Genomic DNA, 14,507 nt, shown 5'->3' with positions numbered 1-14,507 from the left:
TGATCTTAACCCCATGTTAAAGCCCTGGCAGATCTGTCATTGTGAGCAGAAGTGTTTTGACATGAAAGGCCGTGCCTTTAACAAGAAGTATTTGCACGGAATGTCTGAAAGATTCATGTACAAATCTTGTTAACATATCTAATACTGAAAATGGATTCAAAACAATTACATATATATATGTATGCATGTCGGGGACTTTAACTAAAACACATTTATAGATGTAAAGATCCTGTTATTCATCAGTGAAGAGAAAACAGGTGTGTGTGTAGGGGTATGTGTGTGCATGTATGTGAGTTTAAAACTGTTGGCACTGATTGACAATTCTGATATCTAGTTTAAACAGGATGAACAGACTTAATTATAGATGCTAACTGAAACACAATTGTGGATGTAAAGATCCTGTTATTCATCAGTGAAGAGAAAATGGGTTTGCCACACGTGTGTGTGTGTGTGGGGGGGGGGGTTTGTGTGTGCGTAGGAGTAGGTGTGTGCGTGCATGTGGGTTTAAAACAGTTATTACTGATTGACAATTTCGATATCTAGTTTAAACATTGATGAACAGACTCAATTAAAGATGCTAACTAAAACGTGTACATTTGTGGATGTAAAGATCCTGTTATTAATCAGTGAAGAAAAAATGGGTTTGCCACCCGTGTGTGGGGGGAGGTGTGTGCGTGCATGTGTGTTTAAAACTTGGGACTGATTGACAATTCCGATATCTAGTTTAAACAGGATTGACAATTCCGATATCTAGTTTAAACAGGATTGACAATTCCGATATCTAGTTTAAACAGGATTGACAATTCCGATATCTAGTTTAAACATGATGAACAAACGCAATTATAGATGCTAACTGAAACACATTTGTGGATGTAAAGATCCTGTTATTAATCAGTGAAGAGAAAATGGGCATGCCACACATGTGAGTAGGGGGGGGGGGGGGGGTATGTGTGCGTTGGGGTAGGTGTGTGAGTGCATGTGTGTTTATAACAGTCGTCACTGATAAGTGATTGACAATTCCGATATGTAGTTTAAACATGACAAACAGACTCAATTATAGATGCCTATTTTTTTTCTCTCAACATTTTCCTTGTTTCTTTAGAAGTAAATACTCACCTTAATAAAGTGGTATTGGGGAATTCCTCATCTGAGAAATACATGTACAGTGGGTATTTTAATGATTAATGTTTGTTTTCTTCATCAGCATTCAGAAAAAGATCGCGTCCATCAGTTGGAAGAAGAGAATAGAAAGCTGTCCCATCAAGCAGAAAGCTACGCGAAAGAGTTTACACAGCACGTACGTGTGTTTTCATTGTAGTTGTAGTGGCTGTAAAAAGTGTGCATGGGAATATGTGTGTTGATGGTATTTTGATTGAAGTGGCAAAGAGAGAGAGTGCGTGTGTGTGGCTGGCTGGCTGGCTGTGTGTGTGTGTGTGCGTGTGTGTGTGCAAGTTCTACAAAATACATTTTGTCACCTTTCGTATGTTATTAGTTTTGTATGACTTTCCTTTTTGTTTTAACTTGTTTAGTCTTTCTTCGTTTTAGGCTTAAGTCTTAACATTTCTGTACATGTGTTATTAATGATGGCTTTCATTTTTTGCTGAAATGTGTTAATACAGTTATTTTGCCTGCTGTCGGTTTGTTGTTGTTGTTGACCCATTTGGTCTTTCTGTTTCAGAATGCTGACACAGAAAAATTGATACACTTAGAAGAAGAAAACAAGAGGTTAAGAAAAAGTTCATCAGAAAATGCATCAGTAAGTACTGTTCTGTTCTTCTTCTTCTTCAGCGTTCAAGAATTTTCTGGTTACGTGTGAGCTCGTTTGCCCATTTGGGTTCCCCACACTATACTCTGAGAGCATAGTCAGCTCACTCCGCTTTCGTTGAGTAGGCATGCTGGGTATTTTCGTGTTTCCATAACCCACCGAACTCTGACATGGATTACAGGATCTTTTCCGTGCACACTTGGTCTTGTGCTTGCGTGTACACACGAAGGGGGTTAAGTCACTAGCAGGTCTGCACATAAGTTGACCTGGGAGATCGGAAAAATCTCCACTCTTAACCCACGAGGCGGCAGCGACCGGGATTCGAACTCACGACCTCCCGATTAGGAGGCCAACGTCTTACCACCACGCCACTGCGCCCGTCGCTGTTCTGTAAAGTCTCTGTTTAGCTGGGTGAAGGAAGAACACAGATTTGGAAAGAGAAGGAGATATAAACAATGTTCATTAAATACCTGTCAAGTTCGTATGAGTTGTGGAAAATTATTTCCGCAATTGGTATTATAACTTTAAAAAAATTCTTTTCAGATAGTTGTCCGCCCTCTAAATCTTGAATGTTCAAAATCCTGTAATGTCATGCCCTCCAAGGAGAGGACCCCTCCTAGTACAGGACACTCCATGTCTATTACTTTAAATAAAGGACACCTGCAATGAAGGGACGCTTGGCTCATTCCAAGGGTGACCTTTCATCACATGTTCCTTTGCATAAAAACAAAAACAAAAATAATTGTTTGTAAAACAGAACGGAAACAAGCTTGTAGAATTTAACGAGGAAATGTAGCTTGACTGAAAAAATAAATAGCTCAGTAAAGGAAAGGGGATGTAACCACCTTATGATAAAGTTCAGAATTTTTCCGATGAATTTCTAATGTTGTTTTCAGCTGATGTGATGATTTAGTTAAAATACAAATGTGCTTTATTCCTTTTCAGTTATCACAAGATGCGTCCAGGCTTCAAGCAGAAAACAAAGAACTGCAGTCAAAGCTTGCAGATAAAGAAACTAATATTAAAGAAGCAGTAAGTACTTTGCACCCCTTGTGTGTGAGTGTCTTTAACTGGTTGATGTTGATGAGCTGTGTGTTGACTGAGTATAGTTTTAGAGACACCTCTGGCATTTAAGAGTTGATGCAGAAAGTAACATGATCTCAGTGATGAAGCGTTGTGTACTGAAAGTGGTACAATGGTACCTCCCTTTTAACATGATCTCAGTGATGAGGCGTGTTGTACTGAAAGTGGTACAATGGTACCTCCCTTTTAACATGATCTCGGTGATGAGGCGTTTTGTACTGAAAGTGGTACAATGGTACCTCCCTTTTAACATGATCTCCGTGATGAGGCGTGTTGTACTGAAAGTGGTACAATGGTACCTCCCTTTTAACATGATCTCAGTGATGAGGCGTGTTGTACTGAAAGTGGTACAATGGTACCTCCCTTTTAACATGATCTCAGTGATGAGGTGTGTTGTACTGAAAGTGGTACAATGGTACCTCCCTTTTAATATGATCTCAGTGATGAGGCATGTTGTAGTGAAAGTGGTACAATGGTACCTCCCTTTTAACATGATCTCAGTGATGACGCGTGTTGTACTGATAGTGTTACAATGGTACCTCCCTTTTAACATGATCTCAGTGATGAGGCGTGTTGTAGTGAAAGTGGTACAATGGTACCTCCCTTTTAACATGATCTCAGTGATGAGGCGTGTTGTAGTGAAAGTGATACAATGGTACCTCCCTTTTAACATGATCTCTGTGATGAGGCGTGTTGTACTGAAAGTGGTACAATGGTACCTCCCTTTTAACATGATCTCAGTGATGAGGCGTGTTGTAGTGAAAGTGGTACAATGGTACCTCCCTTTTAACATGATCTCAGTGATGAGGCGTGTTGTAGTGAAAGTGGTACAATGGTACCTCCCTTTTAACATGATCTCAGTGATGAGGCGTGTTGTACTGAAAGTGGTACAATGGTACCTCCCTTATAAGTAAGACCTCTAAAAATCTAAGTCTTAAAATCGGGGTAAATTTGCAGAGGCGTGGAACAGAAAATGTCAAAAAATAAAGTCTTAAAAGGGGGGAGGTCTCAAAAGTCAAATTGGGGGGTCATAAATGGGGGGTTCCGCTGTGATTGGATTTACACAGAATACACAGAAATGAAATTGGTTGCTGGATATTCCCATCACTGCATGGCTTTGAAATTTCATGAGGACAGAAATGGGTCAATCAGATTAAACCAATTTTTGACTCACATGCGAAGCAAAAGTGAGTCTATGTACTCACCCGAGTCGTCCGTCCGTCCGTCCGTCCGTCCGGACGTCCGGACGTCCGTCCGTCCGGAAAACTTTAACGTTGGATATTTCTTGGACACTATTCAGTCTATCAGTACCAAATTTGGCAAGATGGTGTATGATGACAAGGCCCCAAAAAACATACATAGCATCTTGACCTTGCTTCAAGGTCAAGGTCGCAGGGGCCATAAATGTTGCCTAAAAACCAGCTATTTTTCACATTTTTCCCATTTTCTCTGAAGTTTTTGAGATTCAATACCTCACCTATATATGATATATAGGGCAAAGTAAGCCCCATCTTTTGATACCAGTTTGGTTTACCTTGCTTCAAGGTCAAGGTCACAGGAGCTCTTCAAAGTTGGATTGTATACATATTTTGAAGTGACCTTGACCCTGAACTATGGAAGATAACTGTTTCAAACTTAAAAATTATGTGGGGCACATGTTATGCTTTCATCATGAGACACATTTGGTCACATATGATCAAGGTCAAGGTCACTTTGACCCTTATGAAATGTGACCAAAATAAGGTAGTGAACCACTAAAAGTGACCATATCTCATGGTAGAAAGAGCCAATAAGCACCATTGTACTTCTTATGTCTTGAATTAACAGCTTTGTGTTGCATGACCTTGGATGACCTTGACCTTGGGTCAACGTCACATGTATTTTGGTAGGAAAAATGTGTAAAGCATGTGAGTCGTATGGGCTTTGCCCTTCTTGTTGTTGTTATGTTATTCTTACAATGTTGATGATTTTTTAAAGTTTTAATGTTTTCTGTCAATGTGTATATTGTTCTCTTGCAGGAAAGGAAGTTACATAATTTAGAACAAGTTGTAGAAACAGAAGAAAAGAAATGGAAGGAGAAACTGCGGCAAGCAGAGGAATCCGGAGGGCAGGTAAAAATCAACATATTTAGATCAATTACAGACATTTTATGCGTGTCTTTATACTTGCCATCTTTAGTTGTGTTCATTTTATATGTAAGATCTCTTGGCAATACAACAAGGATTTGAGTTCAATTGTTCTAATCCATGTAGATGTGAAAAAGAAGACTGTTGCAAAAGGAACAGACTAATTATTATCTCTGGTAGTTGATAGCTTTTAAGTATTTTCTGAAGAACAGACTCTTTTAGTTGTAGAGATACATCTTAGTTATTGAATTAACACAAATTCTGTTATGCAAAGAGATGTATAGAAAACTTGCATTTCTGTGACTAAAAGTTTGGTAGTCAGAGTTTGGTAGTTTATAGAAACATGAAAATACCAAGCATGCATCCTCTAAAATCGGCGTATGTCTTTCTAAATGGCGGGGTAAAAACAGTCATACACGTAACAACCCACTCCTGCAAATACGTAAATGAACTCGGGAGTTTCAGCCAATGAACGATGAAGAAGAATCTCAAGGTTTAGAAGCATCAACCTTTGTGTGTGGGCTATATCATTTTGTCTAGTTTCAGTTTTATTTAATTTATTCGGGTATGATTCAGTTGGTGTTGTGTATGGTAAATTCTGTTGTGTATAAGCTGTGATGACACATTGTATCTGTTTGTGTTTTGTGTGTCAGCAGTTGTCGTCAGACTCTGGTCGGGAGCAGGAGCTGGAGGAGCTGACGATACAGCAGCAGAGTCAGATAGAGCATTACAGGAGGGTCTTAGCTGACACAGTAAGTTGTATGATACACAACAGTCCGACCTGTCTATGACAACCACCTGTGTATAACAACCACCCAAGAGATTGACAAAAAGTCGTCATATAAACAGCTGGTCATTATGGAAAGGTGAATTATATATATGAAGCAAACACCCGGTGGTCGTAATGGGCCGGTGGTTGTAATTGAGAGGTGGTTGGCAGGGCAGGTTCGACTGTACTTGTTATATTTTGAAACAAAAAGGCTAACTAAATGTAAACCAATGTACTCAGCTGTACACACATATGCCCACTCAGGCACGCACATTCATGCTGACGCACACACACACAAACACTCATTCGGGGGGGTCATTGTGCTCGTTGGAAATTGTAACAGAATTTGCCAGGATAAAAGAATGAACTTTGTAAAGATCTGATAAACAAAGGGAAATAAGCGCTCTAAATGCATAAGATTTATGTAACAGTAAATGTGAGCTATGCGGAACCACTCCTTGGCACCTGAGAGAATAACAATCATTGAAATGAACAAGTGACTTTCATCCTCTGTTGAACCTTTTAAAGTATTGCAGTGTCCCATGCTTTGCTTTGCGTTATTATGCTTGATGCTAAGCGGTCAGTTTGATAACAGGAAGGCATCTTGCGGCGACTGGAGACAGAGGAGAAGAAATCGGAGGAGAAACAGAACTCCTCTCAGATAGAATTACAACAGGTGAGAACACTCTTCACTTTACAGAACACAAACTGTAGAAACTAGACTTACCTTGACAGATGGCACGACACACAATTACACTGGATGTTTCAACATTAAAAAGGTTTTTTTCATTAAATAGATATAGAAGAACAAGAGGAACAGAAAAGAAGAAATAGAGAACAGAAGAAGACAGACGGGAAACTGTTTAAGGAATGATTACTCTTTCAGGTTTGTCAGGTGGATCAGTGTAAAGGAAATTTAGAGTTGGCATGCCTGGGACTAGAGCTGTGTGGTACTGAAAGGACTATTGACAGTTAGCATGCCTGGGACTAGAGCTGTGTGGTACTGAAAGGACTATTGACAGTTAGCATGCCTGGGACTAGAGCTGTGTGGTACTGAAAGGACTATGGACAGTTAGCATGCCTGGGACTAGAGCTGTGTGGTACTGAAAGGACTATGGACAGTTAGCATGCCTGGGACTAGAGCTGTGTGGTACTGAAAGGACTATGGACAGTTAGCATGCCTGGGACTAGAGCTGTGTGGTACTGAAAGGACTATTGACAGTTGGCATGCCTGGGACTAGAGCTGTGTGGTACTGAAAGGACTATGGACAGTTAGCATGCCTGGGACTAGAGCTGTGTGGTACTGAAAGGACTATGGACAGTTAGCATGCCTGGGACTAGAGCTGTGTGGTACTGAAAGGACTATGGACAGTTAGCATGCCTGGGACTAGAGCTGTGTGGTACTGAAAGGACTATTGACAGTTAGCATGCCTGGGACTAGAGCTGTGTGGTACTGAAAGGACTATTGACAGTTAGCATGCCTGGGACTAGAACTGTGTGGTACTGAAAGGACTATGGACAGTTAGCATGCCTGGGACTAGAGCTGTGTGGTACTGAAAGGACTATGGACAGTTAGCATGCCTGGGACTAGAGCTGTGTGGTACTGAAAGGACTATTGACAGTTAGCATGCCTGGGACTAGAGCTGTGTGGTACTGAAAGGACTATGGACAGTTAGCATGCCTGGGACTAGAGCTGTGTGGTACTGAAAGGACTATTGACAGTTGGCATGCCTGGGACTAGAGCTGTGTGGTACTGAAAGGACTATTGACAGTTAGCATGCCTGGGACTAGAGCTGTGTGGTACTGAAAGGACTATAGACTGTTAGCATGCCTGGGACTAGAGCTGTGTGGTACTGACAGGACTATGGACAGTTAGCATGCCTGGGACTAGAGCTGTGTGGTACTGACAGGACTATTGACAGTTAGCATGCCTGGGACTAGAGCTGTGTGGTACGGAAAGGACTATGGACAGTTGGCATGCCTGGGACTAGAGCTGTGTGGTACTGAAAGGACTATGGACAGTTAGCATGCCTGGGACTAGAGCTGTGTGGTACTGAAAGGACTATTGACAGTTAGCATGCCTGGGACTAGAGCTGTGTGGTACTGAAAGGACTATGGACAGTTGGCATGCCTGGGACTAGAGCTGTGTGGTACTGAAAGGACTATTGACAGTTAGCATGCCTGGGACTAGAGCTGTGTGGTACTGAAAGGACTATGGACAGTTAGCATGCCTGGGACTAGAGCTGTGTGGTACTGAAAGGACTATGGACAGTTGGCATGCCTGGGACTAGAGCTGTGTGGTACTGAAAGGACTATTGACAGTTAGCATGCCTGGGACTAGAGCTGTGTGGTCCTGAAAGGACTATGGACAGTTAGCATGCCTGGGACTAGAGCTGTGTGGTACTGAAAGGACTATGGACAGTTGGCATGCCTGGGACTAGAGCTGTGTGGTACTGAAAGGACTATGGACAGTTGGCATGCCTGGGACTAGAGCTGTGTGGTACTGAAAGGACTATGGACAGTTAGCATGCCTTGGACTAGAGCTGTGTGGTACTGAAAGGACTATGGACAGTTGGCATGCCTGGGACTAGAGCTGTGTGGTACTGAAAGGACTATGGACAGTTAGCATGCCTGGGACTAGAGCTGTGTGGTACTGAAAGGACTATTGACAGTTAGCATGCCTGGGACTAGAGCTGTGTGGTACTGAAAGGACTATGGACAGTTAGCATGCCTGGGACTAGAGCTGTGTGGTACTGAAAGGACTATGGACAGTTAGCATGCCTGGGACTAGAGCTGTGTGGTACTGAAAGGACTATGGACAGTTAACTCCCCCTTTCAGACCCCTACTTTAAGACTGCATGCGTTTGAAACTATGCTGTTCATCACTACAAAATTGAAAATGACCTCCAGTTTAGACTCCCACTTAAGCAAGACCTGATTTTCCAAGATGTTTGGTTGTCTTAATGTGAGGGAGAGGACCACTGTATTTAACGAAGCAGTTTTTGTTTTTGTCTGCACGACAGCTACTATATTTTTGTGAGGTTCTGATATAAATATATGAACGTTCTGTGGTTACAGAGTTTTAACGAGTGCAGCGAGTACTCGAATGCATTAGGAATGACTTTCTTGTGTTTTTTTGCCATGTATAAATAATTAAAAAAAGGAAACTAGGGTATTGTTCTTTTAATACACACATTTAAGGCACAGGTTTTTTTTTGACTCACATGCGAAGCAAAAGTGAGTCTATGTACTCACCCGAGTCGTCCGTCCGTCCGTCCGTCCGGACGTCCGGAAAACTTTAACGTTGGATATTTCTTGGACACTATTCAGTCTATCAGTACCAAATTTGGCAAGATGGTGTATGATGACAAGGCCCCAAAAAACATACATAGCATCTTGACCTCGCTTCAAGGTCAAGGTCGCAGGGGCCATAAATGTTGCCTAAAAAACAGCTATTTTTCACATTTTTCCCATTTTCTCTGAAGTTTTTGAGATTGAATACCTCACCTACATATGATATATAGGGCAAAGTAAGCCCCATCTTTTGATACCAGTTTGGTTTACCTTGCTTCAAGGTCAAGGTCACAGGAGCTCTTCAAAGTTGGATTGTATACATATTTTGAAGTGACCTTGACCCTGAACTATGGAAGATAACTGTTTCAAACTTAAAAATTATGTGGGGCACATGTTATGCTTTCATCATGAGACACATTTGGTCACATATGATCAAGGTCAAGGTCACTTTGACCCTTATGAAATGTGACCAAAATAAGGTAGTGAACCACTAAAAGTGACCATATCTCATGGTAGAAAGAGCCAATAAGCACCATTGTACTTCCTATGTCTTGAATGAACAGCTTTGTGTTGCATGACCTTGGATGACCTTGACCTTGGGTCAAGGTCACATGTATTTTGGTAGGAAAAATGTGTAAAGCAGTTCTTAGTGTATGATGTCATTGCTAGGTTTAGTTACCCTAAAGGTCGAGGTCAAGCATGTGAGTCGTATGGGCTTTGCCCTTCTTGTTTGCTTGTGATGTGTGGATTTAAACATTGAGAAAGTTTGACTTTGATTCGATGTTGCAGGCCAGAGCAGAATGCCAGAGGCTAAAGACAGATCTTCAGGCCATCACTGGCAGCACAGAGGTGTGTATTCATCAAATATCTTTTTGTTTCTTCTTAACGTTTTTAATGTCAAGCATCTTTTCTCGCCCCCAACCCATTTTCTGACAGAATACCAGACTCGCACACACACACACCCTCCCCCCTTACCCGTCAACTCCCCAATATCAGGGCTAGTTTGTGTTTGAGTATCACCAGGTTAAGATTCTTTTGTATGAGCCTTTGGTGAAAACATATGCACATTTGGAGAAGGCAGTGTGAGTGAATGCAAAATATAAAAGACACTACATTGTACACAGAGATTTTGTTGAAGAGATTTTTTATTTGGCAAGGGTTTCTTTCACCAAATGTGCATCACAAGTGTTTTGCATCAAATTATTCTTTTGGCTGTGACGCATGAGATTTTTAGCATGGTTTTGATTCACTGTTGTGTGTGTGTTTGTTTTTGAGTTTTTGATGTGCATAATTTCCTTTATTCACTGAAGTGAATGGTTGACAAACACTCCTAACTTGATCCGTGAATCAAACGTTAGTTTAATCAAATTATAACACAAAGTCTTTCATAATGTTAGTTTTGAGTTTGATTGGGAATTTTAACAAAATATGTTGATCAGTGTAACATACATGATTATAAGGGGGAGGGAGAGATTTTTTGTATTGTTTGTAATATAATTCTTCATAATTATTCTAATATTTGTATCTGATACTTGCCCTGGTTTTAGGATCTGTCCGATTTGGGGTTTGCTTATCGATGTGTTGAGAAAAGTCTGACCGGTATTGTTGATGAGGTAAAACTGTCTGCTGGCTTTTCAATATTGCATGCTTCATCTAATTCTTCATAGAGCCTACAACCAAAAAAACCCCAGATTTCAAAATATGTAAACCTTGCATCGGAAGAACTGACACTTGAAAAATGTAGTGTTAACAAGATTTTGTGTGTGTGTGTGTGTGTGTCTTGTGAGTTAATGGATGTATCTGATGTACACGTGCAAAACTAGTTCATTTGTATGATGTTCACCCCTAAGCACAAAAGATATTTAAACTGACAGAGGTGTACACAATATACAAAAGCATCCAATAATATGTCATGTTTGCATGCCATTTTTGTTGGCCCTGTTGCATTTAAACAGCAGACTGGCAGTACATATATTCTTTGAAAACATGATTCTTTAAGACAGTACAGTGATAATAAATTTGGCTGCAAAACAAAACAAAATGAAGAGCTGTTGATTTGAAGAAAAAGACCGGCACGGTTGGCCTAGTGGTAAGGCGTCCGCCCTGTGATTGGGAGGTTGTGGGTTCGAACCCCGGCCGGGTCATACCTAAGACTTTAAAATTGGCCATCTAGTGGCTGCTCCGCCTGGCGTCTGGTTCTATGGGGTTAGTGCTAGGACTGGTTGGTCCGGTGTCAGAATAATGTGACTGGGTGAGACATGAAGCCTGTGCTGCGACTTCTGTCTTGTGTGTGGCGCACGTTAAAATGTCAAAGTAGCACCGCCCTGATATGGCCCTTCGTGGTCGGCTGGGCGTTAAGCAAACAAACAAACAAACAAATTTGAAGAAAAAAAGTGATACTTGCTGATAAAAACAAAACAATGCTCCATTTCTTCCACCTGTATTCAGGTTTATTTGCTCCTTCACACCAGATTAATTTTTGAGAAAGGAGCATTTAAAATAATAATAATTAGGGTATTTATAGGGCGCAAATCCTAAAATAGTTCTAAATTTTTTTAATTTAAATTGTCTACAGATATTATGCAGTTACTATTGTCATGTTGCTACATTTTTTATGGTGTATTTATGTCTGCGGGTTTTTCATTTTTGGATCAATTAACGTTTACTGTTTGACCCTTGTATAATTTATGAATAAGTCCTCTAATGTGGTGTTCACATGCTTTTGGAATGCAGAACTCTGGAGTACTGTTTCATCTTTACCAGGGTGATTGGAATACTAATCTTGGCCATGTACTATCACACGATTTTTATTTCTTTAAGGAGCAGGGTTTTCTTTTGTGAATGAGAAAGACGAATCTGAACAAAGTTGGAGAAAAAGAAAATAATTGTTAGTGTGTAGTTGTCACCATCTTATTTTCAACATAGATTTGGCCGGTTTAACTGTAGCTTTTGGCAGGGTTTGGCATTCTTCTTCATTATATTTATGTGACCTGAATGTGTTTTGAATAAGCCACAACAATTGTTTGCTCACAGATACCCCCCTTGTATTTAGCATATGTGCCTGTATTACAACCTTTATATCTTCATTTAAAATAATGTTATAAGGATGGCTCATATACATTGTAATGCCATCAGTATTGTATGTGCACGGTGGGCAGTATGTACTGGTAGGTCCTTTCTAGGTTAATAGTTCCATGCATGTGCACATTGATGAAGATTTCTGATTTACGTGATAGGGCTTGCTTCTGTTAGACGTAATGTCAATTTTGCGGCAGCCTAGCCCTAAGCTTTTTCGAGTTTTGGCATGCCTTCTGTTCGCACATTCTTTTCTTTCTCAGAATTTTCTATTTACATTTTGTCAAGATAGAAAGGCAGTGAGAAAAACTTTTTTGTGAAAGAAGTATCCATAAAGCAGCATGCTTTGACTGCATTGGGGCACATGTGCTTTTTGGGTTGAAAGGAAAGGATGTTTTGATGAGACTGGGTTGCATGCTGGATTTTTTTTGCTCAGTGTGAAAGAAGATAAGGAGTCGAACAAGCATCTACAAGAAACAAATAAAGTATTGCTGAGTTTTTTGTATGCATCTTATGCATGAAGAAATCACCACGGTTAGCATGTTCATGATTTATATTTCTTCAGAGATTAATCCTGGAGAAGACACCGTTTCTAAAAAGAACAATCTACAACTAAATGCGTTCAAACTTCCAGAATGAAATTGTTGTTCTGTTCACTTATATGCCTGTTATGTTTGAACCAAAGTCTCGGTGCGGACAAGCTTTATCAAAAGAAAGTAATGAGTGGAACAGATGACAGATTAACAAATACAATAACTGGTCAACACCGGCAGGAGGATTCTTTATGTCATCATCATGTGTTCATTTGACGGGCGCTGTGGCGGGGTGGTAAGACGTCGGCCTCTTAATCGGAAGGTCGAGGGTTCGAATCCCGGTCGCGGCCGCCTGGTGGGTTAAGTGTGGAGATTTTTCCGATCTCCCAGGTCAACTTATGTGCAGACCTGCTAGTGGCTTATCCCCCTTCGTGTGTACACGCAAGCACAAGACCAAGTGCACCAAGTGCGCACGGAAAAGATCCTGTAATCTATGTCAGAGTTCGGTGGGTTATAGAAACACGAAAATATCCAGCATGCTTCCTCCGAAAGCGGCGTATGGCTGCCTTAATGGCGGGGTAAAAACGGTCATACACATAAAATTCCACTCGTGCAAAAAACACGAGTGTACGTGGGAGTTTCAGCCCATGAACGCAGAAGAATGTGTTCACTTTAGATAAGATAATTTCGCTCATTTTGAGAGAGAGGAAGGGGCAAATCAAAACTGGTTTCAACTTTTATCTTTTTGAGTAAAAGCATCTTGCTGACAATGCACATACTGTATGCAGTGTTTTTTTCTCTCCCTTTATGCGACAGTTGATGTGAGATGTGTTTGGGGTAGTTGATGATGTGTTGTGACAGTTGATGTGAGATGTGTTCGGGGTAGTTGATGATGTGTTGTGTATGTTGCTGTGTTTGGGGTAGTTGATGATGTGTTGTGACAGTTGATGTGTTGTGTATTCGTCGCGATATAACCTTCGTGGTTGAAAACGACGTTAAACACCAAATAAAGAAAGATGTGTTGTGTATGTTGCTGTGTTTGGGGTAGTTGATGTGTTGTGCATGTTGATGTGTTTGGGGTAGTTGATGATGTGTTGTGTATGTTGATGTGTTTGGGGTAGTTGATGATGTGTTGTGTATGTTGATGTGTTTGGGGTAGTTGATGATGTGTTGTGTATGTTGATATGTCTGGGGTAGTTGATGATGTGTTGTGTATGTTGATGTGTTTGGGGTAGTTGATGATGTGTTGTGTATGTTGCTGTGTTGCAGATGCAGGGTAAGGTGGACAACCTGGAGACAGAGTTGCGGCAGTCTACGGAGAAGCTGCATCTTCTGACCAGAGAAAAGGAACAGGTTGGTCTCTTGTTTCATAGCTACAGTGGTACCTGGGATGAAAAGACACCCTGGGGACTAACCAAAAGCGCCCTTGAATTGTCTGTCATGAGAGGGGTTATTTGGTTAAATTATAGGTAAAAGGACAGCTGGAAGAGTCTTTTATTGGCAGGTGTCCTCATCAGAAGGGTGTGAAATTACAGGGACCACTGTATGTTCTTATGGTGCCTGTCAATAGAAACCATGATTGTGCAGTTGATAGCCAAGGCTGGTTATCAGATTCTGTACAGAATGGCTTTCTACCACTCACACAAGAAGAAAAGTTCTGTTGATGATAGGAATGATGATAGGAACTTACTGTGCTAGTTGAAATAATTAAGGAAGAAATCAGAGTTAAAGCAAATCAATTCACTTTGCAGTATAATTGTATATGCAGGTATTAAGAATTCTATGAAAGTCTGTTTGCGTTTTCATTTCAATTATTTTTTCATTTATATTGCATTAGTGTGTGGTGAAATGTCTGTGACCTT

The 14,507-nt window shown here is 40.8% G+C and overlaps 1 protein-coding gene across 11 annotated transcripts in view; it reads left to right on the top strand.

Annotated features, from left to right (window-relative positions):
• The window catches only part of LOC138951674 (ribosome-binding protein 1-like), a 54,536-nt gene that overhangs the window by 25,156 nt on the left and 14,873 nt on the right, over positions 1-14,507 (top strand). For 10 of the 11 annotated variants that reach the window (XM_070323229.1, XM_070323226.1, XM_070323227.1 and 7 more), the window contains 8 exons: positions 1,205-1,297; positions 1,679-1,756; positions 2,711-2,797; positions 4,867-4,959; positions 5,628-5,726; positions 6,339-6,419; positions 9,827-9,886; positions 13,915-13,998. In XM_070323229.1, coding sequence (XP_070179330.1) covers positions 1,205-1,297; positions 1,679-1,756; positions 2,711-2,797; positions 4,867-4,959; positions 5,628-5,726; positions 6,339-6,419; positions 9,827-9,886; positions 13,915-13,998 — 675 coding nt within the window. The remainder of the gene's footprint in view (positions 1-1,204; positions 1,298-1,678; positions 1,757-2,710; positions 2,798-4,866; positions 4,960-5,627; positions 5,727-6,338; positions 6,420-9,826; positions 9,887-13,914; positions 13,999-14,507) is intronic. The other variant, XM_070323223.1, reaches the window with a different exon arrangement.

Source organism: Littorina saxatilis, linkage group LG17 (assembly GCF_037325665.1).
Source record: "Littorina saxatilis isolate snail1 linkage group LG17, US_GU_Lsax_2.0, whole genome shotgun sequence".
Classification (NCBI taxonomy): domain Eukaryota; kingdom Metazoa; phylum Mollusca; class Gastropoda; order Littorinimorpha; family Littorinidae; genus Littorina; species Littorina saxatilis.
This window is presented reverse-complemented; position numbering and strand designations above follow the sequence as displayed.